Source organism: Dermacentor variabilis, chromosome 4 (assembly GCF_050947875.1).
Source record: "Dermacentor variabilis isolate Ectoservices chromosome 4, ASM5094787v1, whole genome shotgun sequence".
Classification (NCBI taxonomy): Eukaryota; Metazoa; Arthropoda; class Arachnida; order Ixodida; family Ixodidae; genus Dermacentor; species Dermacentor variabilis.
In genome coordinates, this window is record NC_134571.1 from 19252631 (window position 1) to 19276502 (window position 23872).

Sequence of the window (23872 nt, forward strand, 5' to 3'; positions counted from 1 at the left end):
AAGCGGTATAACCCTTTGGCATTCCCACACGTAAGCAGTCTTAATTGTCTCTGCCGAATTTCTTTTCGTTTTTCATTGTTTTCTTGCTTTGTCATTGGCTCCAACGTCGACACACTGCCATTATCGCCGGGATCAGCCACTCGGCTCGAAGGCATCCGAACCAATGACGAAGAACGAAAAGAATGTGAAATGTAACACACCCGGTTACGAGATACGACCGCAAGAGCGTCGATCGAACATGAAGTACGGAACCAGCCTGCTGCAACTGAGCGATACGTGAAAGCGGCTAGTCACTCGCTCCGTGACGGGACCCAAGCTACCGCCACCGGCTAGGACCTCCGTCCGTGACAACGCTTGGCTGATACCGGATCCTCCCGCAGGCGAGCGCTTTGATGACTTACGACCGCGCCGGGAAGGGCAGCTCGGAGTCTGGGCTCCAAGCCTTCTCTGCTTTTCTGTTTTTCGCTGCACGAGACGGACTCTAATCCCTGGCTTCACCCCTCCCCTCACCCTCCCCGCATCGCACGGTTCTCGCACGCCTTGGTTTATTCTCTTCCTGGCCATGGATACGTCGGCGGCCAACGGCGACACGCGACTCCGCCACTGCTGCGAAGGTCCGCGCGCCGACGGCTCAGTCGTGCATCGACACTGCTCGCCGTCGCACCTTGACGCGTCCGGCAGCTGCGGCCTCGTCGTCGCCTTCCTGCCATGCCACACCGAAGACGACTGACGCCGTCCAAGGCGGCGCTTGTGACGTCGTTTCCCTGTTCAGGTGTAGTACACGTGTCTCGCTGTTTTACACGCGTCGCAAGACCGCTGCCGAAAATATGCACTCGGGCCACAGGCCTCGCGCGTTGTCCCCTAACCCCAGCTTTTACACTACGCACCTCGAATGCAGCCATGGGGTACCTCTCCGAATTCGGCGAACTGCGTACTTTCTTCGCCCCTAAATATCGCTCCTACACTCGTCACGGGCTTAAACGAACTGAAACGCATGCTGTCCAGGCTGCAGTGCGTCGTTTAAGAATTCGCTGGACGCACCCTCCTTCTTCTTAAGAACTTTCTGACGAGGCGGCGATGTCTTTGTTAACTTTTAAAGCCCTATCGCGCTTAAGCCGGTGCATGGTTTTACGAACCATATACTAGTATATGTTGTTCGCGTACGATTTCTTATTGTGAGCCGAGATCGATCACAGATCGCAGTTCAGGAGAAACCTCGACGCGCCTATCATTATAGCTACGTTTTTCTTTATCGAGACCAATAAGCTGGTGTGTCGTGCTTGGAACTCTTGTGCGGCGCGTTGCTATAGTTTATCTCAGCAGTGGGGTACCGTACAACGGTTCCCTTCTATTCTTGCCTTTACTTTTTCTTTAGTTTTTGTTCGGAGAAACAAAACAGGCCCTTCTGCGTACTGCACATGCAGGGTGCAACAGTTTACAGATCAGCAACGCTTAGCGATGTCGCGAAAAGTTTGGTAAAACACTGCTTTACTGCAGAAGGAGTCACTCATAGTACGGCCGCGTGAACGGGAATTGAATCATTCGTGCGTGACCTACTTCGGGAATGAATAAGAGAGATGAAACATTAGACGACGAGAAACTAGGAAGGTGTACGACGCACGTGCTTGCGCGCTATATGGGATATCGATTTTCGCAGTGAGATATGGCTTTATTCCTTGCAATAACATGACGACGCGTCGCTTTTCAATTCGTGCCTACACGGGCTCTGAACCGCTATGAGAAGCGGCGCGTTGCTATTACGACGGCCATTTTCCGTGTTCTTTGCGAGTTTCGTCATCAGGCACCCAATGAATTATTCTGTTGTAATGGTTCCTCCCGCGATGCGCTCACCATCTTGTTAGCGCGACGCTTGTCGACAAAGCGTATGGAGTGTGTGGCTTCTCTAGTGCACCACGGCTAAGCGCCAATTAAGACACGACGGTAGCACGGAACGCAGCCCCACGTACCAACCGCCCGCTCGCATGCCTTATACGCGCGCGATGTATACTCTGCTGCGCACGTTCCCCGAATTCATGTGAAATGATTCGTCGACTGTTTGACACGATAAACGGGAGACAGCTGCACTTCGCGACGTTGTGGTTCGCAGAGGCGTATGCTACTTGCGCATGTAACTGGCACTCTGTCGCGAAGAACTCGGTGTACATGTAGTCAGAGCGAGAACCTTTTCTACGGACACCGCGAGCATCGCGCCTTGAAGCACTGAAAGCGCGACGTATCCGACCTCGTGTATAGTCTTGTCCGGCGTGGGGCAACGCGTATAGCGCGGTCGTCCACCTGCAGGTCTCACCCTGGCCCGTCCAGAATCGGCGTCCGCGAGAAACGGCAGGGTGTGCTCGCTTCCGGCGGGGCCGTCGCCACCACAGACGACTCTGGCGCAGCCGGTCATCATGGTGAAGAACGGCATAAGCTTTCTGCAGAACAACCTCAGCCTGGTCAAGATAGCGCCGACCGACTCGCCCGCCGAGGTCCGCAGGTCTCAGGGACTGGTCGTGTCCCTGGACGAACCTTCCAGCGGTGCCGAGATGTCGTCACACTGCCGACGGGGGCGGACCGCGGTGACGGGCTCGCCGGCCACCATGCACCGCGGCTTGCGCGGGGCCAGTGGCCAGCAGCAGCAGCAGCAGCAGCCCCTGACGCCATCGCCGCCGCAGTTCCTGGCAGACGCCGCACCGCCTCCGCCGACGGCGCAGCCGTCGCCCCACCTGTCGCTGCACCAGGCGCACAGCTTCTCCCGAACGACGTCGTACTCGACCATCAATCCCGACTCTGTCTCGTCGCCGGGAAACAAGGTTCGGCCGAAGAACCCAAAGTAAGTCTCATTATCTTCTTAGACTTAATTGTTCTCACGCCGTATAGCTTTAGTTTGGCACACCTACCACCTGAATGTGAATTCACCCGCTCTGTGGATTATTTATTCACATTTTTTTAGTCAATTTATACGCGTGTCGAACTGTGGATACATAAACTGTGTACACGCGCTCGCAGCGGGTGCGCAGTGACTACGTAGAGCTGAGCTGCATGCGTCGCGTGTTCGAATCCCAGGCCGCGTTCCGACGGGTGCGTAACGCAAAAAGACGCTCGCTTACTTAGATATAGGCGCTCGTTAAAGGAACCCTAGGTGATAAAAATTAATCCAGCACTATGAAATCTCTCGTTGCCTGTGAGAATGTCAAACCCCACAATTTAATTTTAAATGAATGTGTACTCTGTCTATATAAGAAATAATCGCTAACATGAATGTCTCCTTTTCTCTGTCGTGGTCCATCGACTTCCGAAACAAGTGTATGACCATATATATATATATATATATATATATATATATATATATATATATATATATATATATATATATATATATATATATATATATATATATATATATATATATATATATATATATGTAATTCTTGCCGACATTCCCTGAATGATACTTCTGCTTGCTCTGCAAGGTTGCTGAGGGACGCGTTCATCACTGAAGTCTGCAGCGAGTCTCTTGTCATCTGCGCCACTATTTTGCCCCTGGCTGGCTGTCTCATGAAGGCTCCGCGTACGCCGATTCTCATTGTGTAGGATCCGCATAACTTTTCTTCTTCCCGTTTAATCGAGTACGCATCCGTATTTGGTAGCAAGTTCTTTACACAAATACTAGCAATGTTTAATTTTGTTTTAAATACCGGAGCGACGCGATGCCTTAGTGAACAATCACGCGAGCAATGACGCGCTGCGCAATGGACGTGTCGATTACTTTATTTTTTATTTTTTCGTTATCCCGTGTTCCTGGATCAAATTATTTCCAATGCACGATAGATGGCTTTAGCCGGGAGTCACTGAGGACATTGAAGGAAAACACATCTGGTTCCTGCTACCATCGTGCGTCAAAAAAAATAGAAAAGGAATAAAGAAGAAGAATCGCGAGTAAACGGAGCAAGCGGCAAGCGTGGTCTGACCGTTCAGCGCAGTCGCCACAAGACGACAGAAAACAACAGACGAGGCTAAGATGCAGCAAAAGATTGTATAGGGTACGGGAGCTGCACGTATTGTGGTTTAGCCAGCACGGGGATGGGTGGGTAATACATGGATTTGCCTAAACTTCGTCTTGTGGCTCCGAACGGCTTTGTGATTTTGCAATCTGACCATTTTCAGCAAGATGTTGCGTTATAAATGCAGCAAATACCAATGTTGCATTTATTGAACATTTATTGAATGAACAATGACGAACATTGTTCATTAGCCGTGTACCCATCTTCGCAGATACTCGTTAATTGTCTTCGTGCCATTGGAAAGATATGATTGCTTAGAAATTTAGAAGGTTAAATGGTAATAAGTAACACCACTAGAACGTCTGAAGCCGCAAGCACGAAGATTAGACAAAATCCATGTGTTATATTTTCCGTGGTAAATGAATGATATCAGCGCCAGAGTTTCCTCTTAGTAATTTTTTGTAGGAAACTATGGTTGCGTATATAGTTTAAATATCTACAGGTTAAAATCCTTAAACTCCGGTGAGAGCATAATCTGTTCGGCCAGGCGCGCACTAGCGCGAATAAGGCCGCCGCTTTCAACAGCGCCCCTTTGATAACGAGCTCCGTGAAGAAGAGCGCGCGATGAAGCAAGCGGCACGCGGTTTCGCTTGAACGCATGGCTATCGCCTACACGACACATCAAGGGCGTGCGTGTGCAGCGACAACGCCGCCACTTTGAGATCTGCCCATCGTCCTTTGTCCACGGCGACCATCGGGAGCTAGCGCTGTGAGGAGCTGCATACGCGTCTTTGTTTGGGGCCCCTTGGCAAAGAAAAGACGCGGGATTTCCCCAACACCGGGACCCCTCGCTCGCACCCAGTGGGGGCCTCTGTAAGAGGGTCTAATAGACGAACATTGTTCATCAGCCGTGTACGGGACTTTTCAAAGGGAACGCCGGTAAACGAAGGAATAAAGCTGGCAACGAGGCAGCCTTCGGGGCCTAGGCTCGGGCGCGCCGTAACCGAGAAGACCCGAGGCGTGCCATTCAGCACCGTCTCTCCCCGACACGGCAGCGACTGGAGAGGCGCCTACCATGCAGGCGACTGTACTCGGCAACTGGACGTATACGTATGTTGTCGATGGCATCGCATTCGAGCTGTCGAACTATGCAAACTCCTTGCAGAAAGAGATAGCGTCTAGTGGAGACCGAAGTGGTGATTGTATTTGCTACTTTGAGGGCTTGGCGAATGCTTGAACTAACTGCGGATTCCCGTGCACTTTGCATTTCCTGCACAAAGTTACAGCTTGCGCTAGTGCGCGAGTGTGCGGGTATATCGGTGAAAGGGGTGAGAAAAAAATGCTAAGTTTAATTCCTTTATTACTACGGACATGCGCTAAAGGTATTGGGGACACGTGAATGTATAGGCGGGGCCACAACTAGCGGAAACACTGGAGTCCGTGGCATCGTAGAGTATGGCAGCGCTCCGCGTAGCGCCACCACTGGCGCCTCGTGAAGTCTTGGAAGACGGCTATCCGGGGTTTTCGCCAATCGCTTTCATTTCTCCTGCGCCGCAACACTTCATGAGGCTCCGCCGGTGGCGGCGCGCTCCACGGAGCGATGCCACGGGCTCCCGTGTTCCCATTAGCAGTGGCCATGCCTGTAGAACCGACAGCGGGGAAGTCGCGATAATGTTATGTTTGCTAACGACGTCGCCACTTATAACTCGTATTGAAATTGAGGCGCGAAATGATGTGGCCGTGAGGCGGGAAGTATTCACTACACCTTTGGCGAAACAAAACTATAGCGTTCATTAAATAAATATGTTCTTCCTTTTTTTTCTTTTGTGCTATTGTGCTCCGAAAGCTGCAATGTTCGTGCGTGCCAAAGTGTCGGTTTACACTTGTGTCGTTTTACAACTCAATTTTTAGCGCACATTACTATTTTCCGCATAAGTGAATTACAGCGTCCATAAGCACGGTGCTTCCAACCTCTCCAGTTGGAACCCACGCTTTACCTACCTTAACCACTACCTCCGTAAAAACTACTGCTGAGTTACGGTGCGTTTGTAGCGTTGAGAGCCTATGCGTGAAAAAAGACGGGGCACACGCGGTAACTACATACCAGTGGGCGTGTATACAGGCGAATTAAAGGGACGCTAGAGAGAAAAATTATTTCTTCTGTATCAGTCAGTTACCCTTATACAATATCAAAAACACCACACTCACCACAATAAGACGCTTGCTGCACCAGAAAGAGCGCAATAACAAAAGAAACGGGTGGCGACGCCCCTAGAAGTTCCCGCGCCAGCTCGCTGTGACGTCATGGATTTTGACAGCGTTCTTCTGGGCTAGCCTAGTTAATTCTCTAGCAGTAAATATAGACTACATTTTGTTCTACAGGAGCCAAAGCTTTAACATGACATGTTTTGGGAACTTTTGTTCAGCCAATGCGGCCTAAATACAAAAAAAAGATGCTTTGCAATTCGTGACGTACAGGCGCTGGGGTTTTCGGCGCGAAATTAAGAAACTGGAACTTTGAACGTCATTTTCTGTTTTAGTAATCAACCGATTAATATTTGTAAATTACGACAACAGTGTTTTCAAAGAACGCTCTATCCGTGTAAACTGATTTAGTGTTTTGCTTTAGTGCCCCTTTAATGGTGGAAGGCTACAGCGCGAGGACCGACGGAGACAAAGGAGGCACACGAAGCACCCAGACACAGCGCTGACTTTCAACAAAAATGTTTATTTTGTCGGCGCACGGCTAGTTTTAAAGCGAACACTTGGCAAAAAAAAAAAAAAAAAGAAACAAGATCATACACGCGCACAGAAACCTGCTCGCACCGCTACGTCCTTTGTGTGCCTCCTTTGTTTCCGTCGGGTCTCGCTCTGTAGCCTTCCACTAATGAGTGACTAGGTGAGACTATAATTAGACCTGAATGCTTTTTAATGCGATTAAAATTATTTGGATACTTCAGTCACTTTTCATTCTGCCAGTATCTGTACGACCTCTTTCAGAGCGCTTACTGACACGTGGCGCGACTGTTAGGAGAGAGAATGCGGGCTTTCTGGATGACGATAAGAATAAGTTTTATGCTTGATATAGACGCCTATGCAAGTTAGAGATACTGAACCCCAAATGCAAAAATACGTGAGCAAGTGTTTCTGGCACCTTACGGTGTTCACAATTCGGACTCGCGTCACTGCAACTTATGACGTGTCTATATAACGCCTGGTGAATGCGACACCCAGGCTAAACCGGTGCTCCCTACCTGTTTGGCATTTTTTGAACTTTTGAGGCATACGAAATTTCAGTTCTGGGTCCTAATTAACAAATCGTAATTAAGTAATGGACAACTAGGAATTCATGAGACAAGATCGGGGGAAAAATGATACACTGCAATTTAAGAAAATCAAGCACAACACACAACCGTACACACACAAGTACACACACACACACACGCACGCACACACACACGTGCACACACACACACGTACATACACAAAAGAAACAGCATGAGCATGCACTTGAGGAGCACAGTTTGGGTGAATAATAAAGAACCGTGATGAACCACATTTGATACTGATACTTCAGTTCTTAACGTAACGGTTTGCAACAGTACGCATTTGGGGACAAACATAGGAGTCAGGAAACAAAAGCAGACATAGTTCATTACTATGTCTTACATATAAAAAGCGTTACAGTGTTCATTGTATTCAAACTTACACGAATAAGCATTTACAACATAAAAACACACAGAATGTGCATGAAAACCGCACATCACACGAACGAACTATATTCTGTTACATGCTTTTCTTTGATACAATTTTATTGAAGGCGACTGTGTTAATAGGTCTAACAGTTCCTTGTTCTTATTTAAGAGTTTCGGAATTTTATACCTCAGGCTTTGCATCCCATAGTTATAATCTGAGGTAATGTATAGTTATTCACACGAAGGTTATGGTCATTTGAAGATGGCTAGACTCGAAATATGCCCAGTTTTCTTTAATTTACGTAAACATAAAAAGCGAGAGCTTCTCTGTATAAAGATTTGGTGGAACTAAATTACACCTAATTTTATATGTAGGTGTGGTATCATTGAAGCGGATGCGTCCAAGAGCACGAACAGCTCTCTTCTGTAAAACCTCTAGTTTATTTAAACTGGTTGTTGTTGTAGAGTCCCAGATCAGTAAAGCAGTGTTGTATGTGGGACTGAGTTAAAGCACGAAATATAACCGGTTTTATTCTGTTTGGAATTAACCATAGTGCGCCAGTTGTTCGAGGTAGCTTGTTTTGGAGGTGGGATATATGATCATTCCGCGATGAATATTCCTGGAAAACTACACCCAGAAGCATTGTAGCGCTTGTCTTTTCAAGCAATGCGTCTTGTAAACGCAGGTTTAAATTATTATTTATATGCGAGTTTCGGGCTCTGAAGATGGCATATATTGTTTTACTCAGGCACGTTCCCAGGGAGGGGCGCCCCCCCCCTCTTCCCCCGAAATCAAGCAGCATACCCCCCCCCCCCCTTCCGCCCACGCCACCACTCCTAACTTCCTAAATCGCCGACAAATCATTCACTAGGCGGTCAACATTTTGCTGCCTTTTACAGCGAAAGCATTATGTGACTAACTTGTGTAGTTTTTGCGGCGTCCGTCACCAGAAAAAACTATCATTTGGGCCGATCCTGGTGATAGTGCAGAAAGGGTCCAAGCTCAATGGCACATATTCATATGGGTTCGGGAACATGTAACGCGCCCTTCGCGATCTTCGGGATTGGCCCGCGTATGGGGCGTGCTTAACGCCTGCTTCACCACCGCCGGTAGTCGGCCCGGTGTTGCGCTATATTTAGGCCGACCCGCGGCGGAGGTGAAACACTTTGCTTTTCGTTTGAGAGCTTTGACTGTCGTCAGCTTTCGCTGCCATTCTATCTTCACAGAGTGCAATGGTTGTCCATCTTTTCACTCCTTTTGGATGGCGGTAGTTATCGACATCTCCTGGGGTGTGAAGACCAGTTTTCTCATCGATTTGGCGCCCGCGCGAATTACTCAAGATGAGTTTAGTTGTCACCATCTATTGCAGCAGGCAGGGCGTAGTTTATTGTTTTAATTATATTATTTTATTTTATTTATAATGCCCAACAATTTTTATATCACCATCTATTCAACGATCACGCACATCGCTGTTGCTTCGATAGTTCAACCTTCTTTGTTTAGATTGATCCAGGGGCAGGAAAGGGATTCGGTTCGCAGTCAGCTGGTTTATGTTCGTGGAAAGAGTTGTGGGCGGAGAAAACGCCATTTGCGTTTACATTTTCTTTAATTTTGCTTGATTATTACCTCGAGTGACGGCTCGCCGCTACGCTGGCAGATCCTCGGAACCAAATACCCGCGATATCGGGTAGATAAGGTGGAAAATAAAATAATGCGAGACTGCTTCCATCATCAGACCCTGCAATAACCGTTAAACCCATAAGCAATATGACGGTCACCCGTTACCTCGTCTGCCTTCTCCCTAATTGTACAGCACTTTAGTGCAAAATTGGCAACTGGAAACAAGAGTCGCAAGGAGTTGAGAAACTAAGCGATCTACTAAGGGAGAGAGGCAAAGCAACAGCCAAACAGGAACGAAAAGCGAAAATTAACCATTTAACCTTTGTTTGTTAAAATATTTATGGTTCAAGATCTTTTTATTTAAAAAGGAAGTAGAGAAAACGCGGACGGAAGTGGAGAATAAGTCCGTGTGTTTTGAATGACGTTTCTACAGTTATCAGTCGAGCCGCCTGAGGTAGCCACTTCTCTGCTGTGCTAATGTGGGTGTTTTTCTAACCTTCCGCGATGGGCGCAGTACGTCTAGAACCGCTGCGGCCTGTGCTCTACGCGGTTGTACGGGACTGGTGACCACGCATCGTTACTCAACTTCCCAAATAACCACACTAGTTGGTTTTGACACTTGGTAGAGCAGTAAACGAGGGATCCAAAAGAACTGTGATTGTTCTGAAAATACATATTTCTTTATACTTCTTTCAGAGCTAATTCAAAAAACGCTACTAGAAATCTTTATTTTACACTTCCGCTTGTTTACTTGTTCTTGGCAGTGTTCTTCCTGCGCATCTTTCATGCGCGAGTCCATTTGATGTGGTTTTTTGTTTGGCAAGTAAAAGTGAGGTGTATTTCACTGGCGTACCTGTGAGATACACGTTATTTCAATTCTTTTTTGCGGTTTTACGCGTCTTCATGGCGAGTTGTAGGCATTATTCACAATTGTGCTAGTAAAGGTACCTCCCCTCCCCCTGATTTGCATAGCAAAGTTACCTTGGGTTGCCCCCCCCCCCCCCGAAAAAAAATACTGGGTACGTGCCTGGCTTTACTTGTATTTAGCTGTAACTTATTAGCATCCAAGCATAGTGATAGTTCTTTTAGCCATGTACTAGCTTTTAGTTCGGCATCTTCCAAATTTATACTATATAAAACAAAAAGATTTGTATCGTCAGCAGAAAGTGCTCTCTCCTAAGTATAGGGTATGTCGCAGATGTCATTCATATATAAAAGGAGACCTTATATCGAGCCTTGTGGTCTGAAGAATAGCTGTTTAATGTCACGTACTGTTTACGATTTCCTAGATGACTTTTGATTAACCGGTAAGAAAATTAATATAGAAACGCGTGACAGACAGTAGAATCAAACCGCTGCCTTCGAGCACAGCAGCGCAATGCTTTAACCACTATGGGCCACAACCGCAGGCACATTCAACTCGCGCCAAAGCACGTACATCTCTTCGAGACGTTTGGCGCGTGCGTCACTTGCCCGTTTCTCGCGTGATTTCCTCGTGACAGTTCACGCTTTGAGATACCGCGATGGACTACATCCCAGTATCCGGGATCGGCCCACGTTCTCAAGTAATTCCCTCGCAGCAGCTAACGCTACGTATGAGCTGTGCGACGTTGTATACCGCCTTCATGATCGGCTAATTGTCGAACATGTTTTCGCCGGAGTGCAAATGTCAGCGTCGTTTTAACTTACACCACATGACGTAGTCATAGGTACCTAAAATTGCAAAATATGTAGTTGATGATGACGTCACAATCCGTTTTTCTATCGCTTACCCTCGTCCAAGGCCTATGTACGTAGAACCCAACAAGCCCGTGTCGAACGGCTGAAGTAGAAATAATGCCGTCGTCGTCACCGCGTCGTCTTGATGCTGCCGTCACACACTCGCTTGCGTCAGACAAACAGCTGTTACTCTTACACAAACGCGTTGGTCCACCTGGTAATGCTTTGTGTAATTCAAAACTATGCCGGGTAGCCAGCTACCAGAGAAATGCTTCGTACAACATCGATTCCCACAGTGCGTGGGATCTGCTTCTTTTCTTTTCTTTGATGTAATCATTCCGGCCACCAGGCGTTGTAATGTATAAGCAAATAGAGTAGCTAGAGTGAAAAACGAAAAAGGAACTGAACGCAGGTGATCAGACGAAAAGTGACCCAAGTATTGTTAAGAATTTGGCAAATGAAGCGTAACTTTGCGTCACCGTCGTGAGTGCGTTGTCAAGCTCCTGGTGACATTGAACATTGCACACCGAAGTGTCCCGCACTTGAAGCATAACGTAAGATAGTAATGCGTGAACTGAAGCGCAAGACGGCACCACACTTAAATGCAAGTGACATTTTGTTCACGCGAGGACACCGGATATTTCAGAGGGTGATGCTTCGGCTTCACCATTTCTCCCTGATACAGGGTTGGGGAGTGAATGGTGAACTGTGTGGGCCGCCGCAATTCGGAAAACGCTACACCTATTGCAGCCCATGTCAACTTGTGTTTGAGACCTGATGTTAGCTGGACTGCGAAGTGTTTCAGAATGCATCGCGGTTGATAGGTGGCGTTCGGTCGGAGCAGTTGCCGGCAACTTTTGCAAGGCCGCCTAAAGCAAGCACACCCCTCCCGCCTGTTTACGCTTGAAAGTCTTAATTTACAGATCGTTTAAATTAACGATTTCAATGATTTACCGATACAGTGTGTAAAATACGCTTGCTGAGAAGTTCGACGACGACAGCGACGACAAAAATGCGACTACAGTGTATATATAATTGCGATCGCAATAAATAAGAATTGCCTGCTCAAGTAGTTCCAATTGACGTTTTCGTTTGGGTGCACGTGCGTTACCTCCTTAGCCGCCTTCATATAACGAGGGGCCGTGGAATTCTTCACTGTTCTGCGCCCAGGTCATGATATATCGGTGCTAGGGACTGCACAAGGCTGGGGTTCATCTGAACTACTTTAAGAAGACCGGGGCTTTTCTCATAATGTGTGTGTGACTATAGTTCTGTAGAGGTTTGAATGTTAGTGTTTTAATTACGCGCAGTGAGGCAAAAAACGTATGAGCGGTAAGCGTTGCATTATAAAAGGTAGAGTTGTGCTTGAATACAACTCACCCTTAGCATTTAAGCTTACCTGATGCAGTGTGCACAGCGCGAACCGTACCGCAGCAGCAAGGTACCACGTGTGCAACCACAGAAAGGGCGAATGCTCACGTGATCACTCGGAGCATCGCGTTGTGGTAAATCGCTCCAGTTACATGTGTCCTTAATCACATCTTTCAAGCTCTCCTAATGATGTTCATATACTCATCTGAAGTACCTACCATGTCACAGAAAGAAAAGATAAGCTTTGGTAGTTAGTGGCATTTGCACAGCAATGCATGAACCTTGCTCTTTCACATTAGTTCCACGGCACACAAGACTGAATAATGAAAGAGAAAGTAATAAAGCACGATACGTCAAGGTCTAGAGATTTCTGAGCCGCCGAAAAGAGCCACCATATTGCAGTTATGGAAACTTGAGACGCTCCAGTCGATCCACACATTATAACACTCGGCGCCGAATGAGTCGCGGACACGCTCGCGAGTCACGAGCTGTCGCGACATTTCGTGACAGCAGGGTCATCGTCTTGCCTACAGAAATACCTCGTCCTCCTCTTGCGCGGCATGACGTGAGTCAGCCTTCGGCCTTCATTTTGCCGGGTGCGTCCTCCGCCCCCGGCTGCTTCCGTGCTAGTCCGCGGAATGCGCTCACGAGCGGGAGGTCGGGGGATTTGCGAACACAATGCGCGCAGCTTCACTCCCAACGCCGCACTCGCCGCCGCCTTCCCGCACGACGGCCATGGCCTCGACCCCGGCAGGGCGGCAACAGAGGCAATCCGTCTGGCTGTCGGGAGTTCCACCCCGAATATCGGAGCCGTCAGCGACGCCCTACTCCGCACCGGTTGAAAGTTCGGGGCAGCGCTGTCGGGGATGAGGTCGCGGAGGGTCGCTGCCTCCGCCCAGGCCAGAGGCGCCGAATCTCGTGAAAGGTTGAGGGAGAGGTTTCTGCGGATCACAGAGTGCATGCAAGTTTTGAATTACCTTGAGTGTACACTGTCAACGCGCTGAGCAAAGCTCGTCTGCAGTCATGTTGTAGAGCACATGGGCTCCGACATTTGGGCATGTTGATGTATAGCTTCATTTTAAGTAACAACGCATTACAAGACGGACAAGAACGAAAGAAGCGCCTGTCGAATGGCTTCTTTCTTTTTTTGTACGTGACATTTTCTCGACAAATTTCTCTTCAAGTTTTGAAAATGAGGATTGTTGTAACGACAAAGTGGCACGGATTCTAGCGTGTATCATGTTTGTGTCCTTAGCGACACTGGTGGGATGAATCTTCGTGTCTGTATTATGATGAAGCAACGAGATACACTGTCAGAGCCACACTATCTTCGTATAATCACGAGCATGACATCATATCTGCCGTGGTATTAGGTCAGATGACACATGGCATTCAATTCTAAACTTTATTATTCATTTATTTATTTACCTTCCGAAATACAGCAGAGCAGACAGGGATGACGTATTAAAGGAAAATGGGCTACGCACCGAGTTCTACGCTTGTGCCAGGCCTAGGCAGAGTGAGTCTGGTACGTGATGGCGGCATGGAATGCCAGAACACACTGACACCGCGCAGTGTTCATCTTTCTGCCTACTAATTCCTGAGAGCAGGGATCCACATCCTCAGCTGATCATGCGCTTCACAACCTGTATCTCCACAAATACATCTGGCAACTCACGCTTAACCGCACAAATCAGAAACATTAGCGGGAGGCACGCCCCCCAGGCCACGTCTTTTTGGAGCACCGACTTCCTGGTCTGCTTCGTCAGAGTTGGAACCAAGGAATTTAACAACAGATACAACGAGGAGGTTATCAATAATAGCGGAGGGCTCACGCCCTAGGAGACGCCTGCTCGGCTGAATGCGCCATCCTGCATGAAAGCGAGCTTCCTCCGGCTTTTCTCCACTGCTGCACTCGACTGATCTCTGAGGCAATATCAGGCGGGAAAAAGCAGAGACGATAGTTTACTGCCGCCACCGAGGTTCTTGAAAACCCGCTGCTGCTGGAGGGAACTTCTGTTGCGTCCCCGCCCAGATTCGCTTCCTCCCCCAACGGCGACGTCCGCCCTTCGGGGTTCTCCTGTTTATACAGTGGGCCCCGCCGACCCCTCCGGCAGGGTGGAGTGGCCTGCGAACAGCCAACGAACGAATGAAGCAAGAGAGGTTGGAAGCCATTTCTCTCTCGCGACAGCTTCCCTCGCCCAGGAAGACCGCGTCTTTTTTTGTGCAACACGGGGGCGTCCGCCGCTGGTGGAAGCCCTGCGGGCGCGCTTTCGCGGCGGCAGGATGGGAGTAAATAAATAGACGAGTTCAACTAGGAATAACTGAAGGCAAAATCAGGAGAGAGAGAGAGAGAGAGAGGGAAAGAAAGAAGAGCGCACGAGGAAGGGCCGAAACAAGGAGGAGGACGTTGCGGAGAGGGAAGCGAGGTGGAGCTGGCTGTTCGCTCGTGCAAGCTGCCACGGCTGCAGAAACGGCGCTCCGCAAGCCGCCGTCAGGGTGGCCCGGGTTGGTTTCTTTCTTTTTCATGCGGTAACAGCGAGGCCATCAAGCCATATCGCCTCGTGCAGAGAGAGAGAGAGAGCGGCGGTCTCAATCTAACGGATACATCTTGCACCCCGCTCGACCGCTCGCTCCTCCATGTCTCCGGCATCGCTCCGAAGTGCTGCTGTCATGTCACTCGCATCGCCGGATCCTCCGCCGAGGCACGCAGTCGCCGACGCATCCCGATGCCACGCCGCCCCGTACATCAGCCCCTAGCTGTGATAGCCGACCGTTGGCGCCGGAACCCGATCGTCCAAAACCATGTCCTGCGTTCGGCATCCTGCTGCTCCTGTTCGGTGACTGGATCCTGCATCCCCGGCTCCGACCGCCGAAGAACGTGCCGCAGACGTTGAGTGCTTACTCGTGCACCCTTACGTTCTTCCGAATTTAGAAGCAGCACGGTCGCGCGCGAGTTCGGAGTTGCTCGCGGTGCTGATGTACCGTTAAGGCAGCTTCCAGGAATACTCCAAGAGGCAGAAGAAGAGGGGAGGAAGGGCTGTCTTCAAGTCATAAGTTCTGTCGTTGTCAAGTGGACCTAACAAGCAACTTGAACGATGCCGAACTACGTGAAAGAATCCAACGTACAAGCTTCGACCGAGAAGCTGTTCGTGCGCTACTGGCGTCCGGACGGTCCCGGGTAAACACTTTTTTCGTTACCCTTTGTCCTGCTTGGTTGCTTCGTGTCAGTGAATAACGCGATCTACAGCGTTGCTTATGTTGGAGTGATGAAAGTGTGCATCGTCTGGGTCCTGCATCAAACGTAGAAAGAATGGAGGCATGCAGGTACACGCTGAAAGAGAGAGCGGCGAACGGTGTGTTATCGAGTTTGGAGCGTGACCGTTCTTCCGTGTACGCCGAACAAGGAGCGACAGAATGCGTGGCATTCTGTTCGACATTATATCGTTTAATTAGACGTCGGCGGGGCGCCGCACGTTGTACCGCTTGTGGCGCCGAGTTTTTTTTCGTACCGGTAATTGGTTCAGTACTGCGCCTCGGGGCCGTCGGCTCGCAGACTGGCGGCGGGCCGTTTGTCAGCGAGACGTAAGCGTGTCGCTCGTGCTGCGAGGCAGTGCAAGCTCACTTTGTCCTGTTGCTTGTTCGTCGTGCCCCAATTCTTGCCGTCAGCCTTGATGCATCTCCGGGGCAAAATCCACAATCGTAACTAGCGCACGCTGGTGCTCGATCGCGTTTGTAAAACGCAACGGCACTCATTATAGTAGTAATATTCCCGTCACTGTAATGACCCTCGATCAGAGCAAGTTGGTCGACGAGTGGCTGCAGGGGATCTATACCTTGAACACGTTTCCTCGGCGGTGTGTCACGTTATTCATCGATACCTTCGCCGACTACCTAGGAAGCCAATGAATCGGTAAGGAAAGCATGCGAAACTCCAAGAGTCTTAGCTGAGCGTTGTTCGTCTAAATGCCATGTGTCAGACACCGTGAAATTAGAGCGTGCACGTGAGCGGTCTGTAATAAGCCTTACGAACGCAGGCAGTGACGCGAGAGCATGTCGTTACCGATCGCACTCGGCCCGTCGGCAGGACCAACGTGATGCTGCTGCCGAATATCGTTTTGGCAGCATGCTCGAAGCGTATGGCAGAGCGCTCTGCGCATTTTTTATTGTTTTGAACGTATCTACAGTCGGAATAAGACGAACGCTCTTTTTTCTTTTACAGACGTGGCATGAAACGCCGGAGGTGAAATGACTTTTGTTGTGTTAATTGTTGCTTCCACTAACTATTATAATTATTAGCATCGACTTATTTGAAATGCATGCACCTTTCAACTGTGCTGTTGAATGTAAACCGCTGGATTCGTTTTCACGTGACCCAGGTTTTGCGGAAGCCAACGAAATACTGCAGGTGGTGTACAAGAGGACTAGATTATTGCTAATCATTTCCAGTGGTAAAGTCGTCTTACAACTCGGTCACCATATCCGAAATGTGGCACATTAATCTTCAGCTCAAAGCCGTTTTCGATTTACCTAGAAGTGCATGTAAAACGCAATTAGACAACCGTTATACAGATCTGGATGAAACTTGTTAAGCTGAATATAAGCTAAGTATTCAAAAAAAAAAAAAATTGGAGGGAGGGGCGGGGGAATAGTTGGCACAAAGCAGTAAGTTTAAAAGAAAGGAAGCACAATGTTTACAACTCCTTAATTATGTACCGGGACAAGATATCACCGTTATTTGAACTGTATCCGTTCGATCGTCTCAACCTGATAAGTGATTCATTTTTAAAACACTGACACAAAATGACACGATAACGCGAGCGACACATGATGAAGTAGTTGACAGCTATTGCCGGCAGAGCTTCCGGCAATCGACCCGCCCGCATGCGGCGTGCGTGCGCGCTCATGTAACCTCAGAGAGGTGCATATCAATTTTGTCTGCTTTATCTATACCGATAAATATACTGTGAGCGGTTCACTGAATTGCGATATCGTTTTTGTGATAACTTTGATGCGTTTTCTTGTTTTGTTCAATTTCTGTAAATATAGGGTCAAGGTAGAGAATCCTCTCCTAACATTTTTTTAAGGAAAAAAAAAGTCATCAAAATGAGTGGATGCTGTACAAGACGATTTTTGCATTATCATGCGTTTTAAGCTCTTAGACGAAGAGCAGTGCCGCACTTTAAAAAGCACTGTCTTCTTTAGTGAAAATATTGAAGGTTCTTTTTTTGCTTCATTCTTTGGCACGCGTGCACGGGACTTGTCGTTTCAGATCTTTGCCGTCCGAAGTATTGCAGTAGTTATCATTTCAGGCTTACCCTTGGGGATAAAGTGTCATACCGCCTATTAGTTATGCACAAAGACATAAACTATTGCATTACCTTAACCGCGACCACTTGGTTACCCAATGTTCTACTGTTACCTTCGCGCGTAGGTGAGCGTCGTATTAGGAGAGATACCTGTTAGGCAGGCGCGGTCGTCGCGCAGCCGGTTAACTTCGTACATAAATTGCGAGGCGATGGTAGTAAGAGCATTCGTCCCAGCCCTCGTCATCCATTACTCCTGCTTTTTGTTACTCACGCATTACCTTTCTTGCGCCGTAGCTACGACAGATAGGATTGTTTTACCATAGAAGAGCAAGCGCGTGATGTGGGGGTATTTATTACAGAGACATAAAAGCACTTCCGAAAGAGGAAGATCTTATGATCAAATCCAGACAGGGAAGTGGGTTTGGCTTGCGACCTGGACTCAAAGGAGGGGACCGGAGAAGAGCTAGCTATTGCTCACGCGAGCTGGGATTAACGCGAAGTGAGCATCGTGTGTAGCGGTGCTGTACCACGAGCTCCTTGTAACATATGCAAGGTCAGTCCGCAGATTTGCGAACCCCGTTTCTTTTATTCAATCTGCACATAGTTGGGAACCACGACGGAAATCTTGCTTGCTCTCCTCAGTTTGTAGCACCTTGACGGGAAAAAAAGAAACATAAATAAAAAAAAGCACAAAGGAAACCAACGTCTAGAACCAACAGCCTGAGTTATGTGTCTCCTTCTGGTTGCACATACCGCATGTTCCGCCACATCTTTTATGTCCTTTCATGCTGTCCTCCTCATACGCACCCCACAGCCAGGATTTGGTACCTTCGGGCTGGCCTTCTCTCGTCGCTAGCCGTCTCGTAAACTGACGCGCCCCCGTTCCTCCCCTCCTCCCCCCTTCCTTCTTTCTTGTTTCTGCTGCAGGCTTTCTTTTCAACACGTGCGTAACTCCCCTCGCGTTGTTCGTCGGAGAGGCACGCTGCTTTTTCGACGAACCACCCCTCCATCCGTCCTGTTCGTCGAGAAGCTCGATTCAAAGGAATCACGGCTCGCCCTGGGGGAAATATGGCTCGCTCCGCTTTCTCTTCTCTCTCTCCTCTACCCGCCCTTGTCTGGGTGCTGCTGCGCTCTCTGCAAGTCTTCACTTGCATGGGGCTGCTCAGCCCCGGAGGAGCACGGTCCCATGCTGACTTGTGGCGAGGTGTTGCATCGACGGCAAAGAATTCAGAGCTATATACTTAGCAGCCATATGTGCTTCAAAACGCTCCCTGTACGCCGCATATTTCGCGAGAGAGTGAAAACCGAAATAAACTGCACTTTTCACGGGAATTGATGGATGTTGAGACGAGACTGTTGCCTTGCCGGGAGCGTTGCGTGCAGCGGTCGCGTGGATTTTTTGACGCCAGGATCGAGCGCCCAGCTACCCGCGGTAAATGAACCCGTGCGTACGCGTGATTGATTGATGTTGCGAATTTATTTGCTTACGTACGTTCAAGGCCAATGTGGTGTTACCGAAAGACGCGGATGTTTAATCCATGGCCGAAAGACACAGAATGGCCATCAGAGACGCCCTAGCGGAGGGCTCTGTATTTTGGCCCCCCAGCGCGGTACACGAGAGTTTTTGCGTACTGCCTCTTTAGAATGCGGACATCGCGAAGAGTAATCGAACCCGCGACCTCGAGCTAAGACACTGCGCGTGCGTGCTATGCGTGCGTAGTGCGTTATTTGAGCAGGAGAGAAAAAAAGACGTGTTTCCGTATGCACGAACATTGTCAAGAGATGTGCATGGCATTGTTTGTCACTGGCATTGCGCGTCACGAATTTCGACAAAAAGAACAAAAATAGTGGGCCCTATTTTCAGAATCCTCGAAGATGTTTTCGAGAAGTTCCAATCGCGAGATGTTGCCGAAACCAAAGCCGAATGCGAATTTTCGGTCGGTTTGGCATGAAGAATGCAACCTGGGAACATAAAACCAACATCATCCTGAAAGAGTGCACGGCTGAACGTTTTCGTTGCTGCGTAACAAGAAAATAAAAGGGAATTTGGTATTGGCACAAGGAACTTAATTGTCCACGGCTGTTTTCGCATACGAGTGGGTACGGAACATAAGAAATCTGGGACGAGATCTGGCCCGCTCTATTGTGACGATTCTATCCATTCTTACCGGGAGCGCTCGTATATACTTTTGGGCGTTTTGCTTCCATACATATAGCTTACGCTTCACTGCCAAAAAAAGGTTGTGCCGCACCATCGACATCCTCACTCCATCCTTTTATGGACGCCAGGAGGATCCCTGCAACACGGCTTCGCGAGAAATCTGGTCGCTGTCGCTTCAAAACATCTTTGATAGACTTTACGCGTCAAGCTGTGATTCTGGATATTATACAAAAAGCAAATATAAACTTGTGCTTCTCGGGGGCATCCTACATTAAACGCCGATGGGCGAGCGAATTCCCGCCACGTGCCAGCTTTGTTCTGTATTCCTGCCTGTGTATACCTCGCGGTCACTACAGACAACCCGTGCAAACATTGCCGTCCACTCTTGTGGCGAATTCGGCAAATCGCACCCAGTGCGCACAGGGGCGCCCTTCTGGCATGATGATTGGACGAACGGGCGCCCTGGTGCGATTTGCCGAATTCACCGTTAGGCATGCACGTGACAAGACGTTCGGAAACACCTGCCACCAGCGCCCCTCGCGGTTGCATACGCGTGCCTGCGCGTTCGCCAACGTGTGCGGTGCTTACTCGCGGCGCATGCCCTGCGACTCGTGCCGGTACTCGCCGCTCATGCCACTGCGGGATCGTTGCCTGGAAGATCAACAGCACAAACTGGGAGGACGCTTAAGCTTCGCCTTTAAGAGTGGAACCCGACGGCATTCAAAACTCTTTGACTGCTTCTCACGCTTCCCGGCAACTGCAGCTTATGTGACCGTAATGCCTTCCAAGAAGCGCAAGCGGCGAACGCTATGCACGAAGGCGAGCTTTGTGCTAGAAACGCGGCTTCTGGAGTGGCCCGATCCCGGAGGTCCTGCACAGCCGCGCCAAAAAAAAAAAAAAAAAAAAAAAAAAAGAAACCTTTTAATATTGAAGTCTGAGTAGACATAACATAGAATGAATACGCTGTCGGTGTTTTGTTTCATGACATTTCTTTGTCGGCTGTCATTCTGAAAATTTCGAGGAATAACTTTGTCAAAAATGTAAGACAAGGTATGAGCATCTTTAGTGATAGAATGATGTGGCGATATAAGCCGCATATATGTCATATAGCATGCTACATATAGCTTACATGTCATATAGCAAGGCGTGGCATATACATATGCCTAAATATATGCTACAATTTTCGCTCACGGGACGCCGACATCGGGTTTTCTGCGACACGGGGCCCTTAACGGTATCGCGTTAAAAGAGATGCGTAACGCTGACCTTTCGTTAGTGGCGCGCGCACACACCCACGCATGTTTCACTCACAGGGATAGCGCGTAAGACAATGTGCGGAAAAGATAGGAAAAAGAGCGAATAACGATGAAGGAAAACGCTTGATTCATGCAAGTTGACTTGGCGTGTATGTAGTACTTGCCGCGGGGACTCGCTGGCAGCATGCTCGAAGCTGCGTATAATGAATTCAGCCAGGTACACTTTGTCTAGACAGGTGCCGGCGGAATAATCCGCCGAGTTGTGTGCCATCCTTTCTTACTGGAGTTCATTCCCTCACTCTATGGCCCCACACCCACGAAGAGAGAGAATGAACTTTCATCACAAGGATAACTCGTGACCTAAGAGGGTAGTGGGTTTGTAGTGAGAGTCATAAAACAAACTTATACCTTTGTGCGCTGCTTAAGACAGCTGTATTGTAGCACAGTCAAACATTCCCACGGATCGGGCCTTGACCCACATGACAGCTGTAGGCCCAACGATGGGGCGTCGTCGGTGCGAAGCGTTCCGCGCTCGGTGCATGTGTATAGGATTGCCGGCGAAACACGTTTGTTGAATCCGAAGCACGTCCCGGACTGTCACCGAGCTGTGTGTGTGTGCGCACATAAATTATTGAGCACTAGCTGCGACTGCTATCACCAACGTTCCGCGAAAGGCTCCCGACATAAATTGGATTAGCAACGCTGATTGGGTTCCCGCAAGCGCGGCACGGCGCGTGAAACGTCTTGTTTGTCTCGCAGGACTGACGTTTACATACTGTATAAAGGTCGATGCGTCACAGTATATGCAGTGCACGTTCACATAGCCATACTGTCTTCGCTGCAGAATAAACCGAATGCTACTGAGAGCTAACATCTTAGGTCTTGCATCGTGCCTAGTATACCACGCTTCTTTGTCCATGACCCAATTGAACTTCTTTCTATAGAAAAGCTGCGACGCATGCTGTAGATGGATGTAATTTGGAGCTAGACGATAGATTAAACTATTATGCTGTAATTAATGGTCTAATCGCAGCTAATTCCTTTAATCGCTGAAAATCAGTCTAGTGAGCCACTTAAGCGTGTCCTATACATAGGTTGTACGTGACGTCAGTTCCTGTCTTCCGGTCGTTCGTCCACCATTATCGAGCACACGTCACGAGGGTATCGCGGCGCCAGTGCGCATGCGTATACGGCCGCGCGGCGGATCGTGCGCTCTGTTCACTCTGCCTTGTGGCTGCGCGTCAGTGTCACGGAGAACGAGAATTGTTCAAGGCTTTGTCTCACATACCCGATATTTTAACTGTCACGGTGGACTTCGCCGCAATGTCGCCGAGTGGGGATGTGGTATGTACAGAAAGCAGGTCAGCTGCTATAGATCTGCGTCGACTAACGAAGTGTGAGGTTTACATTTATCGCAGCATTTTCCCCCTAAGTTACTGGCGGTTACCTGCAACAGGAGCTTAACAGCTGGTCGCAAAACTTGTGGATAACAGAACAGAATTACAGACTTAAGAAATCATTCACTAGTGCAAAAAAGGCATCAAACGACAGCGAGAAGCACACAGGACAGAACGCTTCTCGCTGTCGTCCGATGCCCTTTTCGCGCCTTGGAAGGTTTGCATGGAGAGATGCGCCCGTAGAAGGAACGTTCTCCCACAGAGAAAGAAATGGTTCCCAGCCGCATCCAACAACGACGTTAATTCTTCGCCGCGCGGTGTGGCACCATAGCCGCGCCTAAAGCACGCACGCAGATTCCGCCGCCGCAGATTATTCCCCGCATGCATGGCTAAATTTGTTTGGCACCCAGCCGTGGTTTGTTTCGTCAAAGCTTGGTTTTCCATGGAAAGCAAGGCGCGTTCGCTGCGATCAACTTGGCACATCATGCTGGACATAAATCCGCCTCTGCGTGAAGCAGTCTGAGCTTATCAACTCCTCGGCGCGCCATGCTGAGCGCAGAGACGGGTCATTGCAAACATAACATGAAATGAAGGCCGCATACACGAACATTGTTCAGCGTTGTAGACGTTATTTCTGTTGATTCACACGAACCTCTCCGATTCTATATATAGAACACGACCTTCTGGCGGTCCCACTGGTTGATCACATTGGGCAAACAATACATTCCTGCGCTTGGTCCCTTTTCGTTTGACATGTATTTACCCCTCGCCCTGTCATGAAATATCGCACAAATCCCTGTTGCGACGATTGCAGAGATCGATCCTGCGCGAATGCTAACAGTGTCGTCTGCCGCAATGTTCTCGTTAACGGAGGCGCCGTATTCCAGAGTTCCGCGGTGTGACGCACGTGCAACCTATTATATCATATCATAAGAAGCCAGCAAAGACAACACAGGGGAAATTACTAATACTGACAAACTGAAATAAAGAAATTATAAATTAATGGAATTGAAAGTGGATGAAAAAACAACTTGTCGCAGGTGGCGAACGATCCCACGTCTTCGCACTACGCGTGCGATGCTCTACAAATTGAGCTACCGCGGCGCCGTCTTCCCATCCACTTTCTGGGGTATTTATGTGTTACTACTAGAACTAACCCTGGGAGTGTTAGCCAGCGCCACCACTCACAAACCTACAAACCTATGTAAACCTACACACACACACACACACACACACACACACACACACACACACAACATATATATATATATATATATATATATATATATATATATATATATATATATATATATATATATATATATATATATATATATATGTT

At 48.7% G+C, this 23872-nt stretch overlaps 1 protein-coding gene across 2 annotated transcripts in view; it reads left to right on the forward strand.

Moving 5' to 3' along the window:
* Positions 1 to 623: 623 nt before the first annotated feature.
* The window catches only part of OtopLa (proton channel otopetrin-like a), a 52424-nt gene continuing 29175 nt past the window's right edge, over positions 624 to 23872 (forward strand). Inside the window, exons 1-2 of one of the 2 annotated variants that reach the window (XM_075688281.1) lie at positions 624 to 772; positions 2302 to 2830. In XM_075688281.1, coding sequence (XP_075544396.1) covers positions 709 to 772; positions 2302 to 2830 — 593 coding nt within the window. In that variant the 5' untranslated portion in view covers positions 624 to 708. Of the gene's footprint in view, positions 773 to 2301; positions 2831 to 14894; positions 15589 to 23872 lie in introns of those variants that run through there. The other variant, XM_075688282.1, reaches the window with a different exon arrangement.